The following is a 17516-nucleotide window of genomic DNA, read 5'->3' as shown; positions in this document are numbered from 1 at the left end:
GTTCTGTTGTGCACTGAAGATATTTACCCTTTGCTGTGTTTTATTAAGTGTATAACACTGAAAATTCAAATGGGCACTACATTAGATCCAGACAAACGATAGACACCATTATTGCTTCTGAGTAAAAGTGAGCAAATAGATTTTTCTACACCAGTTCTGCCATCCTCAGTTTTTGCTGAGACCTAAAATCCCAATTAAATGTTTATCAGGCGATGTGTTACTGTCAGATTAAAAGTGGGCAAAGAAATATAATCCTTGGCAGAGACCTGTATGTTCCCACTTGTAAGGTAGTCTCCCAAGGGCTTTGGGATCCTGGAGATTGGTTGTGGGGGGAGCTTGTGTGGTGCCCCTATAGCAATCATCAGCCACAAATGCCTGATGATGCCACAGTGGCCTGGGAATCCTCTGCTGTAAGGTCACTGGAAGAGTTGCGTTGCTTCCAGAAATGAATCCATTACGTGTTGTTTGAGATTAGTGTGAGTTACCATAATGACTAAAAGTACTTCAAAGGGAAGTCAGTTTGAAAACCCTTTGAGGTGAAAAGTGTATGATACACGACAGCCAGACTGCAGGGGTCTACTTGGTAGATGTAGCAGTAAATATGGATACTGAATTTTAGTTGTACATGAGCAATGGCTGCTAGAAAAACTTTACCCCTTCCTTTCTATTGAGAACATTTTTATTGTAGAGGTAAAGGGAAATTTAAAATTAATTTTTTTTTTGATTCACATTATTTAGATGGCCAAGAATTTTGTTTTTTATTTTTTAATTATGGGTCTTATGTTTAAAATTTCACCCAAAAGTTAGGCAGAGAAGAGCAACAAAGCTCTTTACTCTGGAGAAGAAGAGGTAGAAGGGAGACTTCACTGCTCTCGCAGCACACTGAAAGGAGGTTTTAGTGCGGAGAGCATCAGTCTCTTTTCTTAGGTAACACGTGATAGAATACAAGGAAATGGTTCCAAGATATGCTAGAGGGGGTTTAGATTGGATTTTAGGAACAATTTCTTCATGAAGAAGGTGGTCAAGCATTGGAACAGGCTGCCCAGGGAAGTGGTGGAGTTTAGTGATGGGACTCGGTAGGTCAGGTTGATGGTTGGACTTGATGATGTTGAAGGGGTTTTCTAACCTAAAAGATTCTATGATAAGCTACAGGAAAATCAGTATGTCACCTACTACATGAAAAAGCATCCGTCTGACTGCAAAATTTGAGTGTATGGTTTATGATTAAAAAAAAAAAAACAAAACATAAACAGCTTACGCTTTTAGCTATATATTGAAGTACAGCAAGAAGGAAGTTTTTAGGAATGCTTGCCACTATTTTAGCATGTCTATAACAAAAAACAACAATAATAATATCTCCATTACTCCATGGAAACTAGATCGGTTTTGCAGTTAGGCAGCTGTGAAAGACTCCCCTCTAAAAGAAGGTGGCAAATGAAATTCTAATGCTATTAATAATAAAGAATCTTAAAATGTTTGACAATTTTGTAAGCTAATCATGTAGCTAACTTGATGATTAGCTTCTGCAAAACTTATGTGGCAATTCAAAAAAGACCTTTTGGTTTTCATGCATTCCAAAAAAAGCTCAGACGCATTATTTGAGACTCTCATTACATCATCAATTCATCAAAGTGGCAACTTTCTCACAGGTTGTTAAACGCAGTTATTTATAGACACTACTCATTTTCTTTAGTGATTTATTCTATGCAACTAAATGTGGTGACTGCAATCCCTTTATATTGTTCATTTTGTTGGCATTTTTTCGTCAAAGAGGTTGAATAAAATGACACAAATCCTGCTGGCAGCTGATACCATCAAAATGTCAGCTGTTAAGAAACCTCCCATGTTTTCAGCAAACCATGTTTGTCAAGCAAAGTGATTAAAGTCAGATTTTGGAAGTTCTGCTCCTATCACTCCAACCGATCTGCATCTACCCTAATGCATTGCAAGGGTGTGCCTGAAATTAAGGCCATCCACTCAGTCTTTCCCAAACTATTCATGTAATAGCAATATACTGCTGGAGCCAGGTTCATAGCTTCTTGACAGAAGTGCTTGTTAAGTCTCAACCTGATGACGATGATAATAATAACAGTATGACTAGAAAAGTACAGAAGAAACTAGTACTTATTATTAGATGGGCTCACATAGGTTGCAAACAGTAAATAAAAGGGGAAGTTATAACCCAGTAATTACAAGTTAACAAACAATGATGTTTTCATGATATGTAAAGAAGTCCATTTTCACATGTGGAAACAAGGTATAAATGACTGCAAAGAAAAAAGATCACTTAATAAAATGCTTGAGATGTACTGGGTTTGGTAAAAATGTCTGTACCATCCAAACTCACAAGCAGGTGACTAAGCAAGTTGGAAGGAGTCTTGGAGAAAGTAGTAGTGAGCACCCCACTACTAAATGAAAAAATTTCAGGACCGTTTCTATTCTATGTTGATTTCTCTAATGGTATATCTACATTTAGCTATTTTAATTTGTAGATGTGCGAAAAGGGCACCCATCTCTAGAAATGAACTATTTTACAGAACTGATATGTAGTAGACAAAAGTTTTGATGGCTGCACTTGAATAATCGCCATTCCTGTTCAAGAATTAATTTTAAAGAAAACAAGGCATGTCAGTTTTGGACCTATGATTGTGCCCATAGAAGCCAATCAGATGTGCAATGGATGGTGTTATCCCTATGGTAACCGCAGTTGAAAACTGGAATTTCACTATGTATTCTTGGCAGGCAGAAACAATCAAGACCATTGGTTTTATACAGATTTGCTAAGCAAGGTGAAGTAATAATCATTGAATATTTAGTAAATACCATAGCTGTATAAAATACACGCCAAATTGATATTTCAGACTGCACAGCTTGCTGTAATGTTTTTCAAGCACTGGAAAAGGTGGCCTAGGGAAGTAGTACGGCCCTCATCCCTGGGGGTATTTAAGAGATGTGTGGCCATGGCACTCAGGGATGTGGTTTTGTGATGGGACTCGATAGGTCAGGTTGATGGGTGGACGTGATGATTTGAAGGTCTTTTCCAGTCTAAATGATTCTGTGATTCTATGAATACACATTGACTTTCAGTCCAGAACCTCTTAAAGTAAGTCATACTCGGCCCAGTGTTGAGGAGTGTGACAAAGGGGCTTCTCTGTAGGCCCCATGCCATGCCTTCTCCTCGCCTGCCTTACACTGACATGTCTTCCTTTGGCTTCCTTCTGGTACAGTGTTGTTGTCTGTCTGTAAGGCACTTGCATTCAGTGAGAATAGTGAAGATTTAAAAGCTATCTATCTACATTTGATATAAGCTTGTTCAGTGATAACTCCAATTTATTGCATATTTATTTGCTTCTGTACGTATCTTTTACTAATTAGTTTTTTGCCTATTTTAAAATGCAACTTTCTTGGGAAATCCTTTACAATATGTGAGAGAGTTTGAAAACAGACTTTTAGAATGACCATCTCAGAATTTTTTTTTAACGTATTTTTAACGTAACTCTTTGTCTTCGTATCCCATTTCCATGTTTCAAAAACTAAAATAACAAGTAGAAGTCATGTTCTGTGGTACTTTCTCCAGGTCAGCAGCTCTCTGAATGCTCTTACATTATTTTACTGACTTTCCCTTCCACCTGGGAGACGGCTTGGAGGCTGCAGCCTAGGGCAGGGCAGTCTGGAGAGGGCAAGGGCCGGTTGAGGGGACTCAGATCTTAACTGTAAAAAACTGGCAGCATTTCGGATGTAATTTAATGCTTAGATATTAGACACGATAACAGAGGAGGAAACAGCGTCAGCGGATATCGGAACGGCCTGGCCGGGCCCTCTCCGCCGCCAGTCCTGCAGCAGGGAGGACAGCCTGCCCTCCACAAAGATGGCCGCTCGGGGACGGGAACCTCGCTCAGCCCAAGATGGCCGCCGCGCCACCACCCACGGGATCAACGTGCCCACAACAAAGATGGCTGCTCGACCCGCGGAGTGGGCGGAGGTGGGGGGGGGGGGCAGCGCCCTTACCCAAAATGGCGCCGCGAAGCCGGCGGGGCGGGGCGGCCGGGGTTGGGGCGGGGAGGCGGGGCCGGGGGCGGGGCGGGGGCGCGCCCGGCGGCGGAGCGGAAGTGGCGCGGTGCCTCCTCCAGCTGGTTGTCATTTCGTGCGGCGGCTCGCTCCTGAGGAGACCGGGCTCGGCGGCGGCCGGGCGGGGAGCGGCGGCGGCAGCAGCAGCGGCAGCAGGAGGAGAAAGGAGGAGGAGAGAGGAGGAGGGAGGCACCGGCTGCGGCACCGAGGCAGGAAGCGGCTGGGGGGGGGGAGGGAGGGGAAGGGAAGGAGAAAAGGGGAGGTAGAGGGGGTTAAAGGAAAAATCATAATAAGCGGCACGACGGGGCGAGCGGCAGCCGAGGACCCGTCGCGGCCAGGCTCGCCGGCTGCTGGAGCTCCTCCCGCCCGCCCGGAGCCGTGGGTGCGTGTGGCGCTGCCCTTCTGCCGTCGCCGTCCCCCCCCGGAGGCAGCGTCCCCCCGCCCGGCGCCCGGCTGGTTTACATGAGGGGGAAGGAAGCCCGCCTGGAGCCCAGAAGACGCGCAGCAGGGGAAGGACTGCTCCGAGGAGCCGCCGCCGCCGCCTCCGGCCCCCGAGCCCCGGTTAGTCCGCACGGCTCCCCCCTCCGCGGCACTCGGCGGCCGAGCCCCTGCCCCGAAATCTGCGGGAGAACCGCTTAAACACCTTCCATGGGGGAGAGAGGAGCCCGGCCCCCCGCCGCCTGCACCTTCCCCTCCTCGCCGGAGGCTGCTCCTCTCCTGAGGTAAAAGAAAAAAAAAAAAAAGAAAAAAAAAAAGCCTACCCCCCCTGCCTACCCCGACAGCAGGACACTCGTGAGGGTGGGGGGACACCGCGGCGGGCACCCCACAGCGAGCCGGGGCCTGGCGAGCCCAGCCTGCCTGCACCCAGCCCAGCCTGCCCGGCTGGATGCGGAGACCCTGAGGGGAAAAAAAAAATCACCACGTCCACGCACATCCAGCCTGCCCGGAGGGAACCCACGGATCCGGGGGGAAGGAGGAGAGCCCGGCACCAGGAGCACCCTCCTAGCTGCGGAGAGAGAGCAAGAAAAATCGCCTTCCCCTTCCTCCCGCACAGCTCGCTGTCCCCTCCCTTCCCTTTTCCCGAACGCTGAATGCTGATTTCTGAGATGAAAATCTTCCTCCGCGGACAGCCAGGGCTCATGTGAAGGACACGCAAATATTGGATCATAAATAAGAAGCGAGTCTGGCGAGCTCAGAAACCCAGCCCAAAAGGAGCAGCATCAAGAATCCACCCTTCTCCTGCACAACTCACTCCCCACCCAACACACACAGAATACTAATTTCCTGAGATAAGATCTTACCCCTTCTAAACAACCACACGCGCGCACACACACACACACACACGGAGTGTATATTGTTGCTACACATAATAGGTTAAACACAGCAGCACCGTAAAAAGCCTCCTCTGCAACTCACGCCTCTTTTTCACCCCTCTGAATGCTGAAATCCTGAGGTAAATTTTTTTGTTACCCACAGCAAAGACTCTTTTTGAACAGGACAAATATATATTAGATTATAGAGATGTATTAAATTATTCCAGATTTAAATCTATTTTTTTGCTGCCAAGGGGTCGGGGGACCAGACGTCATTGTATATTTTTTTTTTCCTCTTAACTCATTTATGGGCGAGTCAAGGCTGCTGAGGAGGAAAAAAACAGGATAGTTAGAATCTCTTTATCCTTATTCCCCAGAAGCTTTTTCTCTCATTGCTGTGCGTTTCGTTTAGAAAAAGGAAACCTCTTATTTTGTGAACCAAAGATTTATTTTTCCCTTTCTCCTGGCTGAAGGGAGGAAACGGGCACCAATTGACACATTTAAATAGTTGAAGAAATCTATCTTTTGCAAAAACAAAAGTCTATATCCAAATCTGAAATAAATAGCGTGGAGGGAGAAACTGGAATATCTAGCTAGAAACAGGATACTTAATAATCTCTCCTCAGAAGAGGAAGAGGTAAACACTAAACATCGACTTGTTCTTACACAGAGGATTCAAACCCTAAATATAATAAATGGGGGATTACGGGTTTGGAGTGTTAGTGCAAAACAACACTGGAAATAAGTCAGCTTTTCCAGTCAGATTTCATCCACATCTGCAGCCTCCACACCATCATCAAAATGCAACCCCCAGCCCTGCTGCTTTTATAAATAATAACACAGCTGCCAATGGCAGTAGTGCTGGGTCAGCTTGGCTCTTTCCTGCTCCAGCTGCCCATAATATTCAGGATGAGATTCTGGGGTCAGAAAAATCTAAAACTCAGCAACAGGAAAAGCAAGAGTCCCTAGAAAAACAGCAGCTTTCCCCTAGTCAAAGTCAGGAAGCAGGCATGCTCTCTGAACCTGAGAAAGCTAAAACTGAAGAAAATCAGGGTGATAATTCTTCGGAGAATGGCAATGGAAAGGAGAAAATAAGAATAGAGTCACCGGTGTTAACAGGATTTGATTATCAAGAGGCTTCGGGGCTAGGCACTTCGACACAGCCCTTGACATCCACTGCATCTTCTCTGACTGGTTTTAGTAACTGGTCTGCAGCTATCGCTCCTTCTTCCTCTACAATAATCAATGAAGATGCAAGTTTTTTTCACCAGGGAGGGGTCCCTACTGCCTCGGCTAATAATGGTGCTCTGCTGTTTCAGAATTTTCCACATCACGTCAGCCCTGGCTTTGGTGGTAGCTTTTCCCCTCAAATTGGACCCCTCTCTCAGCACCACCCTCATCACCCCCATTTTCAGCATCATCACAATCAGCATCAGCAACAGAGGAGGTCTCCTGCAAGCCCTCATCCGCCTCCATTTACACATAGAAATGCTGCTTTTAATCAGTTGCCTCATTTGGCTAATAATCTAAACAAGCCGCCTTCTCCATGGAGCAGCTACCAAAGTCCATCGCCGACACCATCTTCATGGAGCCCCGGGGGCGGTGGATATGGTGGGTGGGGTGGGTCCCAAGGTCGAGACCACCGCCGGGGACTGAACGGAGGGATAACGCCCCTGAACTCCATCTCGCCCTTAAAGAAGAATTTTGCAAGTAACCATATCCAGTTGCAGAAATATGCTCGACCCAGCTCGACCTTTGCTCCAAAATCATGGATGGAAGACAGCCTGAATAGAGCTGACAACATTTTTCCTTTTCAGGTGAGTATTCTCTGTTAACATACATAATAAAAGTAACACGAGTGCATTAAAATGCCATAGAGGGGGTGGGATGGGGATTTGAAAGCCCAGTGTGATTGTATGACTTCTGTGTTTGCAACTAAAAAAAGCCACACGGCTAACTTGAAATGTCATAGTAATTACACTCGGAGCTGTGAATCATGTGTTTCTTGGTTTTTTAATAGCAGTGGTCATATAAATGTCTATATCCCACCAGGCGTCTATAATTAGCCAGTTTCCTTCAGCTTAATATTTATACACACGAAGAAATAACCAAAGAACAAATGTAGTTGCAAGTAGCAAGTACATCTACAAAAAGGAATAAGGAAAAAAGTGCTGTCTGATGAAGTGCGAGAGATCTGAGGCCTTCTGAAGTATTTGAAAACATACCACATCTGAGAAAAGTATTAAGCGATTGTATTTTGCTTTACAGTACCATATGGACTTGTAGTGCAACAGAATTTTTGTAGCATTTTTTGGAAACTGATTTTTTTATATGGTGGTAGTCAAAACATTTTGCTTTCCTTAGCAATGGCAGCAAATTCTGGGTACAGGCCATTAAATCACAACCAAAAATAGATCTGGACGAATGTCAGATGGTGGTCTCCTGTGTTTTCATATGGCCTCATCCTGATAGGAGATAGCTTGTCTGACATTTCACTCTCTCCTTCTAGGCTAACTTTTTAGGAATCTGAAAAGAACTGTATACTGCTGAACCTCACTTGCAGTAAAAATTAAAACTCTTCACCTGACCATTAGTTAAAACTTTTTTTGTGTGTGTGTGTGTGTGTGTATGCCTTTTGTGAAGTCCTTTAACGTGGATTCATAAGCCCAAGAATTCTTTGACACTTAGTGGGGTTTTTTAAACATCTTCAAATGAGGGCAAAAGTGAAAATTTCAAAACGACTGCAGTATTTCTAGTCATGGTGTAAGAAGCAGGGTGACCTACTTTAAAATAATTTGAGAGATCAGTAGATAAGAACTGTGCAATATGTCTCATGTTATCAACCACCCTAGAGAAATATAAATATATGTAATAATGGCACGGTGGATTCAGACATAGGAAGGGTTCGGTTCTCCTTAGTAACCTGTTCAGTTTCTGCTGGGTTTGCAGGGCCAGCCTATGCAGCCTTCAGACACCAGGGCAGCTGCTGGCACTAACTTTCCATTAGAGACCTTTTTTTTCCTGCTGCAGAGCTGCTAGCTGGTTCGGTATCAGGTAGAGCCCATGCAAATTCACAATGCATAGCAGTAATTGATGTTAATGTCGGGATTTCTAATTAATATAATGAACCTGTGTCCAGCAAACCAAATTTATACACTGAAACCAGTCGAAAAAGGGACGCAGCTGGAGTCAGTCTTTTTTCAGCCTCACTGCAGCAATACTTGGCTCGCAGTTTAATTCATTCTGTACCCTGACATGTAGCTGATGTACAGAGTGACAGAATGAGATCGAGCATGTCCTTGCTGCTGTGTGTAAGGCCCAAATGTATGTGCACCAATAGAAACATGCTTGGTCTGATATCAAGGAAATTTCAGGAAATTGACAAAGTCAACCTTGGCTTTTGGGTTATGTTCCAAACATAAAATATCAGACACGCTTATTTTGGTCGTGGTAAAGAAATAATTTTTGTGTAGCATGTTGGTATCTGTTTACTTAAATGCTGAGATAAAGCTGTACATGTCAAGACCAAGTCTGACACTTCTTCATGCCAAGAAAAGGAAAGTGTTGGAGTGAAGTGCTTTCCAGTCTGTTACTATCACTTCTGTGAAGAAAAGGGCAGGGCAGCAAAACAGGACTTCAGCACTGCAGACCTAGAAAGATGCTGATTAATTTTGAAGCCATCTTGGACGACTGCTTTTTATAACTTTTTTTTTTTTTGGTGCAAAATCTTCATCTGCCTTGGTTACTTGGTCCTTTGTATTTTGAAAGCGTACTGGATTTTTGAATCACTGGAAACAAATGATGTAAAATTCAACCATTGATGTATTTTTTATTTTTTCTTGATTATGCTGATTATATGCCTGACTCAAAGCAGAAATAAGGAGTTTTGCTTACTGTATATTTGTGCTTATGCATATATATGTATATATTACATGTACTATCCTCCTTGATGCAATCATGTGCTGGACAAGAATATTTTGTTACTGGAATCTTCTTAGATTCCTATTTAGGAAATAACTGAAAGCTGTCTTTGCTGCAGCAACATAATGGGGTAATTTGATACAACTATCCCTTTCATTCAATATTTATGTTTTGCTGCTTAAATCATTAACAAGTGTTGCTGCAGTCTACTGAAAATTAGTATCTTTATAAGGCAAGATGTAAACTAGCAGTTGCAGGTATTTGGGGATCACTTCCCCCCCCCCCCCCCCAAAAAAAAAAGTTATCTTTACTCTAAAGCTTGGTGAAACAGAAGTCTGCGTTTTGATGGAAATCTTAGGGTAACCAAGCGTAAGTGCTAATTTCCTCTTTGGAGAGGACAACATTGCATAATGTCCCCATGAGCCACTAATGGGAACTGCTGCTCACTTCAAATACTTCTGCCCCTGGCTCTGGGACGCTTGAGACGAAATGGGCATTCCAAACGGCGCAGATAAAAGGAAAATGCTGCCTTGAGATGCTTGATAATCTTGCAATTTGGTGGTGGCCTGGTTGGTATTTGAGAGTTGCATGCAAAACATTGTGGTGTTTGTCACAACTATTTTTCATTTGGAATCCTGTCTCGTAACACTTCAGAAGCAGCACGTCTGTAGGATCCTCATGTTGCAGAGATGGAACTTGAGGCGAGGTCAGGGAAGACTATTACCAAATCTGTTAATGAAATTAAGTTTCGATACTGTGTTTTAACGACTGGGCAGCCTTCCCCCTTCAAAGATATTTTGAAAAGAGAAAAGCCATTGTTCTTTGTGTATTCATTTTAAAAGGAAATGGTCTCCAAATGAAAGAATGGTTCCTGAATAAAAATTAAAAAAAATAATAATGTGTTTTTGGATACAACAGCCTTCCCTGGGAGTTAATAAAAGAAAATATCTTGACTGTGACTGTTACATCTTACAAAGCTACAGATTTTTAAAATTATTCCTTCTATTTCCCTCCTTGCAGCACTGGCAAACTATGTGTTCAGTAATTGCATTTTACTGCAGCATTGCCCTCAAGATTGTTTTGGCTTTCCTTTTGCTATGTACTTGCACTTCCTCATGAGAGTGGAACATCCTGCCTGTTATGCAATGCATAAATCTTGCTTTGATAGGCATTTCCAGGTTTCCAGATCTCATCTTCACATGTGTGGTGCTGTTTTTTAAATCGGTCTTTGAAGGCACTAGCAGATTAGGCAATAGTGTTCAGCTTTCTGTAAAAATAATTCAAAATAATTTGCGTTTCTTCCTGGAATCAAGTTTGACGATAACTGCTCATTTCAAAGAATTTTGTACTGGAGAGCAGTTCATTATATCCACTTGTTCAAAAATGTTTTTTCCTTTCTTCTTCAGTGGCTAGTTTCCAGGTATATAACCCCTTCCAAATTCACCGAGGGGCTGTGCCAGAGGGACTTTCTCTCCCTCAGGCAGATGTGGAAGGTTTGAGAAAACACATCCGTGATTACAGACTGTGTTTTAATTCTGAGCTATACGTCATGATTTGTTTGCCCATAGAAATGGGCTGATTTAATAAGCACGTTAAGACAAACAAATTCCCAGGAATTTGGAATTAAAAAAGCCCTCTTGAATGCATTTGCCAAGCTTTCCTCTTGGAGGAATTTTGCAAGGAAATTTCTTTACCATGCCTTTTTATTTTAATATCTGTTCTTTGTTGTCGAGGAGCCTTTCCATAAGGCTGGTTGCAGAAAGTGAGGCTGCTGCTTTTGCAGAAAGTTTTGCAGGCTTTTATTCTCCTTTCTAGCAGCAGCAACTATGCTGAGGAATTTCAAGCTATCATTTTAGAGTAAATACTTGAAGCTGGATTTTTAAATGTCTGTTCACCCATTTTTCTATGACTCCATCAGCTGTGCAGTAATTAGTGTTTTGTGTGCTGTTCCCCACAGCTATTGGCCTGTGGAATTAGGAGCACTCTAATGTGGTATGACATGCACAAGTTAAGTACTGTGGAAGTTAACACTGTTCTTGTTTTATAAACTTACTACTGATGTTAATACTCCGGCTTTGGCCCTCCTGTGCGTTTTTGACCTCAGGGTTTCTTTTTAAAGAGAGCTTTTGTGAAAAGCTATTTGAATTATGTTTGTATTTTCCAAAGATTAAAAGGAGTACTCTTATTAAGCATTTTGCTTTGAAAATGAATTGCATACTTAGCAACCCAGCACAAAGACCGAGAACACAAGATATTGTGGAAAATAATTTATAGAAGGTACATAAAAAAACTTAATATGTGGCTAAAATAGAATCAGGCACGTTACTGGAAATTTTTGTAAAGGTCTGTAATTTCTAACACTTAAAAAAAGTTCAAGTTTGACAAAACCAGAAGTGCTCCCTCCCAAAAAAGCTCCTGTGTCATCCGCCACTTAACTTTTCCAGGTTTTCATATTGTTCCCTGGTGAAGCTATAAGAGATGCTCAGGGCAGCATCCAGCAACATCCTTTCAGGAAAAACCTGTTTACTCCAAGCCTTTAATTCACTGCAGACTGGATGGGAAGCTGGAACAGGGCCTTTGCAAGGCGGTGAGAAGGAGGAGAAGCCTACCCAGAAGTATAATCAAGTCCAAATTTGCTTTGCAATTAATAGAAAGATGTCAAACTTATGTTAGTGCCTACAATCTGCCTCTCCCAACACACTGTACTTTGCCCGTGACATCAGGTGCTTTAATTGTAGGAAATCGGTACGAGGTTTCCGAAAGTTTCAGTCTTCCTGTGCTATGATAAGGGTAGCAAATGCAGCTGTCAGTTTTCTAATTTTCACAGGTATTCTGGTTTGACAAAGATTTAAATAAATAAAGCAAGTCCCTGTTTTATAATTACACCTGCTTTGTAAATCCTGCTTAATCACCTTCAATAAGTTGCCTAACTCAGAGGCAGACTTTGCGTTATTATTGATTCCTTGGTCTTCAGAGAAATCAGATTTTCTAAGATTAGGTACAGCCTTAGCTACCAGCAGGTGCTCATACATCACCAGGCTTTAGTTTTTGTACAGTCTGGGGTTTTAGCATTGGTAGACTCATCTTGGGAAGCACTGAACAGAAACTCTGAACTTCTTGAATCTTAGTTGTTCAGGTGATGATAATGCTATGGATGCGGATTAAATATAATGGGTCTGCACTTTAATTATTAAACTTAGACCTATGTTTTTTCTGATGTATAGGAGACCTTAGGTATGGGGTTTCTGAGTGCCAAGCATGATCTTCCTGTTCATCAAAACTTCATTTTTAATTTCTTTTGTATAGGAGCACATCCTGTACACTTGTACGTGCTTGGTACCACCTGCCTTTTTTTTGGAACGAATTGTCTTTGGACTTTGAAAAATAAAAACGGAATAGCACTTAAAATTCCTATTTACAAGTGGTTCCATTTTTCACAAGACCTTTAAATGTAAAATAATCTGTTTGGATGTCAGTGGGGAAAGCCCTGTGGTCAGAGAGGCGGAGTGGTTTGCCCATGCTGTGTGAATCCCACGATGGAGTTGTGACTCCAAAGTCCTGGGTTCTACCGACTATGCTTTAACAAGGAGATTGCATTGTTATGAGCACTTTACTACTTATAAATGCTTTCTAGACAGTAGGAGAACCTGAATGTTTTTTATTTTTCTGTAGACAGAGCTGGACAGGGGTTAGTTCAAAATTGGCACGTTTGCTGCTGTAGAATATTGACCATCTCGATGCTCTCCCTCAACCAGCTCTGTTAGCTGCCACCTCGTGTATTTTGTGAAAACAATGCCACTTTTTCAAAATGATGTTTAATGAGTATCTTCTAAAATATTGGATGGCATTTTAAATGTAGTCGTGTATTAAGACTGCAGAGTTTTTTTGTTTGTTTGTTTTTTCATGGTCTTGCGTTCAACCTGATGTCTTTCTACCTCTCCTCCAGTTTCCCAAGGGTAAATCTGTGTGCCCTTTGAGCTCTCTGATAAAGCAGATTTTTAGATATACTAAAATGCACTCGTGTAAAGCTAAGGTTTTGTGATCACCCTGTGTAAATAATATCATGTTGTAGTTAACATACTTTTTACTGGGGTGTATACACTTTGCTTTATTCAAGGGTATTCATTAGCCCTATATCTTTTCCTCATAACTAAATAAGTAAATAAGAGTACAATAAGCAGTCCAGCTCCAAGGAAAGCATTGTAACTTTGTGAATCAATCCATTAAAAAATCACTACACTGTTATTAATTTTCTTTACAAGAAGTCTCTTGAAGAAAACATTACTTTTTTCTACTGAGCACAGCGTGACTCACTTGCTTTATAACTTGTAATTAATGTGTATCTGAGAATAGCTCGTTCCCAGATGTAGATACAAGCCAGTGATCAATATTTTGATTGTTACAGCTTTTTGATGTCATGGAATTAAATGCAGAGTTATACATGTATCCAGCAATACGGCCACTACTGCTACCATGGCTTCAGTCCTTATTTTCAGATATGTTAGATATATTATGTATTTAAGTTACACGCATGTTTTGGATGTGTGTTCCTGATAGAATGTGCTGATCATCTTGGAAGTTAAGACTGGCAAAACTCACGCTACTGTTTTCAAAGCAGTCTCAGAATAAAAGGTCTTTAAATTTTACAGAACATCTAAAAACTACCAATGCTGACTTTCCCTAGTAGCGTGGATCCTTTCAGTAGCATGATAGGTTGTCAGCTAAATTAGTGGAGTTCTTTTACAATAAGCAGTGTGCAAACTGCTGATTTCATTTCGGATAGTTTTTATTTAGGTCATTTATAAGAGAGACATCTTTTCATGCGATAGATGTATACAGGTTTACTTATATGCCAAGTTCTTGAATTTACTCTGCATTCCCAGAGAGGTGGAGTGCTCCACTCATTTCAGGAACATACCCAAACTCAGTTTAACAGTTGGTAGTGGTTCCTAGTGTTGTGTTTAATGTGGTTTGCTATCTTCTAATCAGTGAGTGGAGACATGGAGGAGCAAACTGTTTCAAACAGCTGAGGAACGAGACTCATCTTCCCAAGAAATAGTAACGGATCGACATTTTGAGAGCTCTCTAGCCTATGACAGCCTTGTCAGTCACTGTGACAGGTTACTGGAACCACTGGAGAGCAGGAATCTGAATGCAGGCCGTATTTCAGGCGTGTTCTATAGACAGTCCTTCTTTTTATGTCATTGTTAATGGCTAAAGGTAGGAATACAACCAATTAATCTTTGTGTTGGTGCACAGCGCCGTGTTTTAAAGTGTCTGCAGTGTGGTTAGAAGCTTATGGGCCTTACGCTAAAAGAAGGGGAAAACTGTAAACTCCTCACCACACTGCTTCCATTGGAGAATATGGTGTTCCTATCAGCTAACCACTTCAATTCAATTTTTCTTTTTCCTCCTCAAATGTTTAAGCTCTTTTCTCAATGTTAAATACTACCCATTGCGGCAAAACCCTCTGTTCGTTACTATAGCTCAATCCAGCATAACGTGGATATTTTAGAGATGGGAGACTTTATTAGTGCTCATTCAGTGTGGCACATTCACAGCACAGTACATCAGAAGTCATTTAGCTTTGGTTTCGCCCTTTGTTTGTCTCAAACAACTGAAATGCTAAGTGCCACAAATTCAGCAGACACCTGAAACTGCTCAGTTTCTGCACCCTGTAAGGATTTTACAGCTGTTTATACGTTGGAGTTGAGGTTAATCCCACACAAAGGAACACAATGCGATACGAAAGGCAGAATGGAAAGAAAGAGTACCTTCTGAAGCATGTTGGGGTTTCAGAAAATGTTCCCATCTGTGTCTTAGGCTATTTTTGTCACTTTAGAAAGACTGCTGAAAATGTAGAGACTCTTCCAGTATCCATTCCTCAGTTATACAGCTGCTGGATCCCAGTGGGTCCAGCATGCAGACCACAGGACTCAGTTCTCCTCAGGTATTTTAGTGTAACTGAAGTTTGAAAAATTCAGGGACTAGTAATGTATAAACCAAAACAATAAACTAAGTATTCCCAGAATATCACCATATTACTAAGAAACCAGCAGGAAACTTGTGAAACTAAATAATCCAAATGCTTGCAATAGTTTCTCTAAGATGCATCAATGTAATATAGATGGCCAAGGAAATAAATGCTGTGGAGAGACAGGGCCACGCTATGCTTTTCATAGCAAATTTCATTTTGGTCTAGACTAATAAAGTAAATGGTTCCCAATTCTGATCTTTCTGATGCTATTTGAAATGCAGCACATCCGGGTAGAAATACTTCGCCAGTTCTGTGTCAGTAATACACTGTTCCAAGGAAAGGAAAACTGTCAGAAAATTTAGTTAGAAGACAGGATTTTTTAGCAGTCGGAATGTAACTTACAAACTTGGAAATGGATCAGGACTCTACGAGCTAGTGGATTCCTGCTCTTAAAATAGTATTAAGTGGTTAAAGTCCAAGATGACTGATCGTTGTCTGATATAAAGAATGCCTCTTGCAGCACTGCCATCGATACTGCTTTAGCACTCCATTACTGGCGGTAGGGGACATTGTGGCGTTCAGCTGTGTATCAGAGGGGCATTACCTTTCTGAATTCACTAGTTTGAAACATGATCAAATCTGGATCTGTTTGCTTTGGAGAAGTTTCAGCTTCACAGCTAGAGTTAAGGACAAAAAATGCATTTTCACTGCATTAATAATGGTAGTTGCAGAGAAGCAGGTTAGACCGACTAATGTTGTAATCTCCTACCTTCTTATGTCAACAGATACTTTCCATGCTTGATCTCAGTTCAGAGATGAATCTCATAAAACATGCATGAAATAAAACCTTTGGAAACAATATTAGAGTTCTTGGACTCAGAAATATTAAATGTGAGGTTGATTAATATATAAAATTCCATGTAGGTATTTCTACAGATCTCCAAATCAATAAATAAATGGATAACAGGGATAGGTGAATAATTCTGTGAATGGGAGATTTTTTGCTTCCATTAGTGACCTTTGGTGATACCGTAAAGATTTCAAAGTTTGGTTATTCTGAATTTACTAATTAAAATGAAGTGCCAGGATATTTTGTGTTACATTAATATAACATCAAATTTGCAAGATGTAGAATGTGTTGTTCTAGTTGGGAAAGCCTGAGACATATCTGTGTCTTTGGTTAGTATGAAGAAGAAATGTGGTAAATACACTTCAAATGGATTGATGTAATGAAATGGTTAGGTGCATGAGACATCTTGCCTCATATTTTCTGAATCCTTCAATTTGAGTAATGCTTGGAATATCAAACCTGTGAATTCAGGGAATTAAAAACCAGAGGTAACTAGTTCAAGTAGTCCGGTTTACTAGGTGGCACTACTCCTTGTGTGAAATACTTTATAATTATGCAGAATTTGATTTGACTGTGCGGAATTAGATTATTTAATTTTATTGGGTAGTAGTTTAGGTGAAGGAAAAGCTGTGTGTTTCTGGAATTCAGATTTTCTCTAGTGCACGCTGAAGTGCCTGTTTTATGACTTCTCTTTGCAACTCTCTCTCCCAGGATCTATCTTCACCTCCTAAATGTGAACTTAAATTATTTTTTAACAAAGTTTAACTGTAGAGCAAAGAAACAAAATTAAATATTGAATTGGGGTTTATTAAAGAAATCATTGGTTATGATAAATATGGGTTGGATTTATATTCAGAATATTCTAATTTTCTGTATTTGACTTCAGGGGCATATAAGCATGTGCTTTAGCTTAAGTCTGTTGTAGTGATGTAGAAAAAAACTAAAGTTTTTATGTTTTGGGTAGTTTTTTTTTTTTTTTTTTTTTAAAACACTGTGTTTCCTAAACTGTGTTTGTTTTTATTTGTTTGCAGGATCGTACAAGGACTTTCGACATGCATTCACTGGAGAATTCACTAATTGACATAATGAGAGCTGAAAATGATTCACTGAAAGGTAAATTTAGCAAGAGACTATTTCCTGCAGTAAATAATTGGGAAGACATGCTTACTTAGGATAAGAAACTTCAGTTTTGGCTAGGAAAAGTAAAGTTATAATGTGCACCAAGTGCATGTGGGTCAGCTCGGGTAGGCCTCCTTTTGCAGTTGTCCCTAGTTGAAGCGATTGCAGCACATGAGCACTGGAGTGTGTTTTGTCTTTATGTAAAACAATGCAAAACACAAACATAAGCTGATCTTTTGTGTAAGTTGCCAGTGTTGTTTTTAATAGA

At 41.2% G+C, this 17516-nt stretch overlaps 1 protein-coding gene across 2 annotated transcripts in view; it reads left to right on the top strand.

The window, feature by feature from the left end:
* Positions 1 to 4114: 4114 nt before the first annotated feature.
* The window catches only part of CPEB4 (cytoplasmic polyadenylation element binding protein 4), a 43310-nt gene continuing 29908 nt past the window's right edge, over positions 4115 to 17516 (top strand). Inside the window, exons 1-2 of one of the 2 annotated variants that reach the window (XM_040573168.1) lie at positions 4115 to 7198; positions 17161 to 17242. In XM_040573168.1, the coding sequence (XP_040429102.1) occupies positions 6077 to 7198; positions 17161 to 17242 (1204 nt within the window). In that variant the 5' untranslated portion in view covers positions 4115 to 6076. The remainder of the gene's footprint in view (positions 7199 to 17160; positions 17243 to 17516) is intronic. The other variant, XM_040573169.1, reaches the window with a different exon arrangement.

The sequence above is a fragment of the Cygnus olor genome, chromosome 14 (genome assembly GCF_009769625.2).
Source record: "Cygnus olor isolate bCygOlo1 chromosome 14, bCygOlo1.pri.v2, whole genome shotgun sequence".
Classification (NCBI taxonomy): domain Eukaryota; kingdom Metazoa; phylum Chordata; class Aves; order Anseriformes; family Anatidae; genus Cygnus; species Cygnus olor.
The sequence above is the reverse complement of the archived record's forward strand: the minus strand, read 5'-3'. Positions and strand labels throughout refer to the sequence as shown.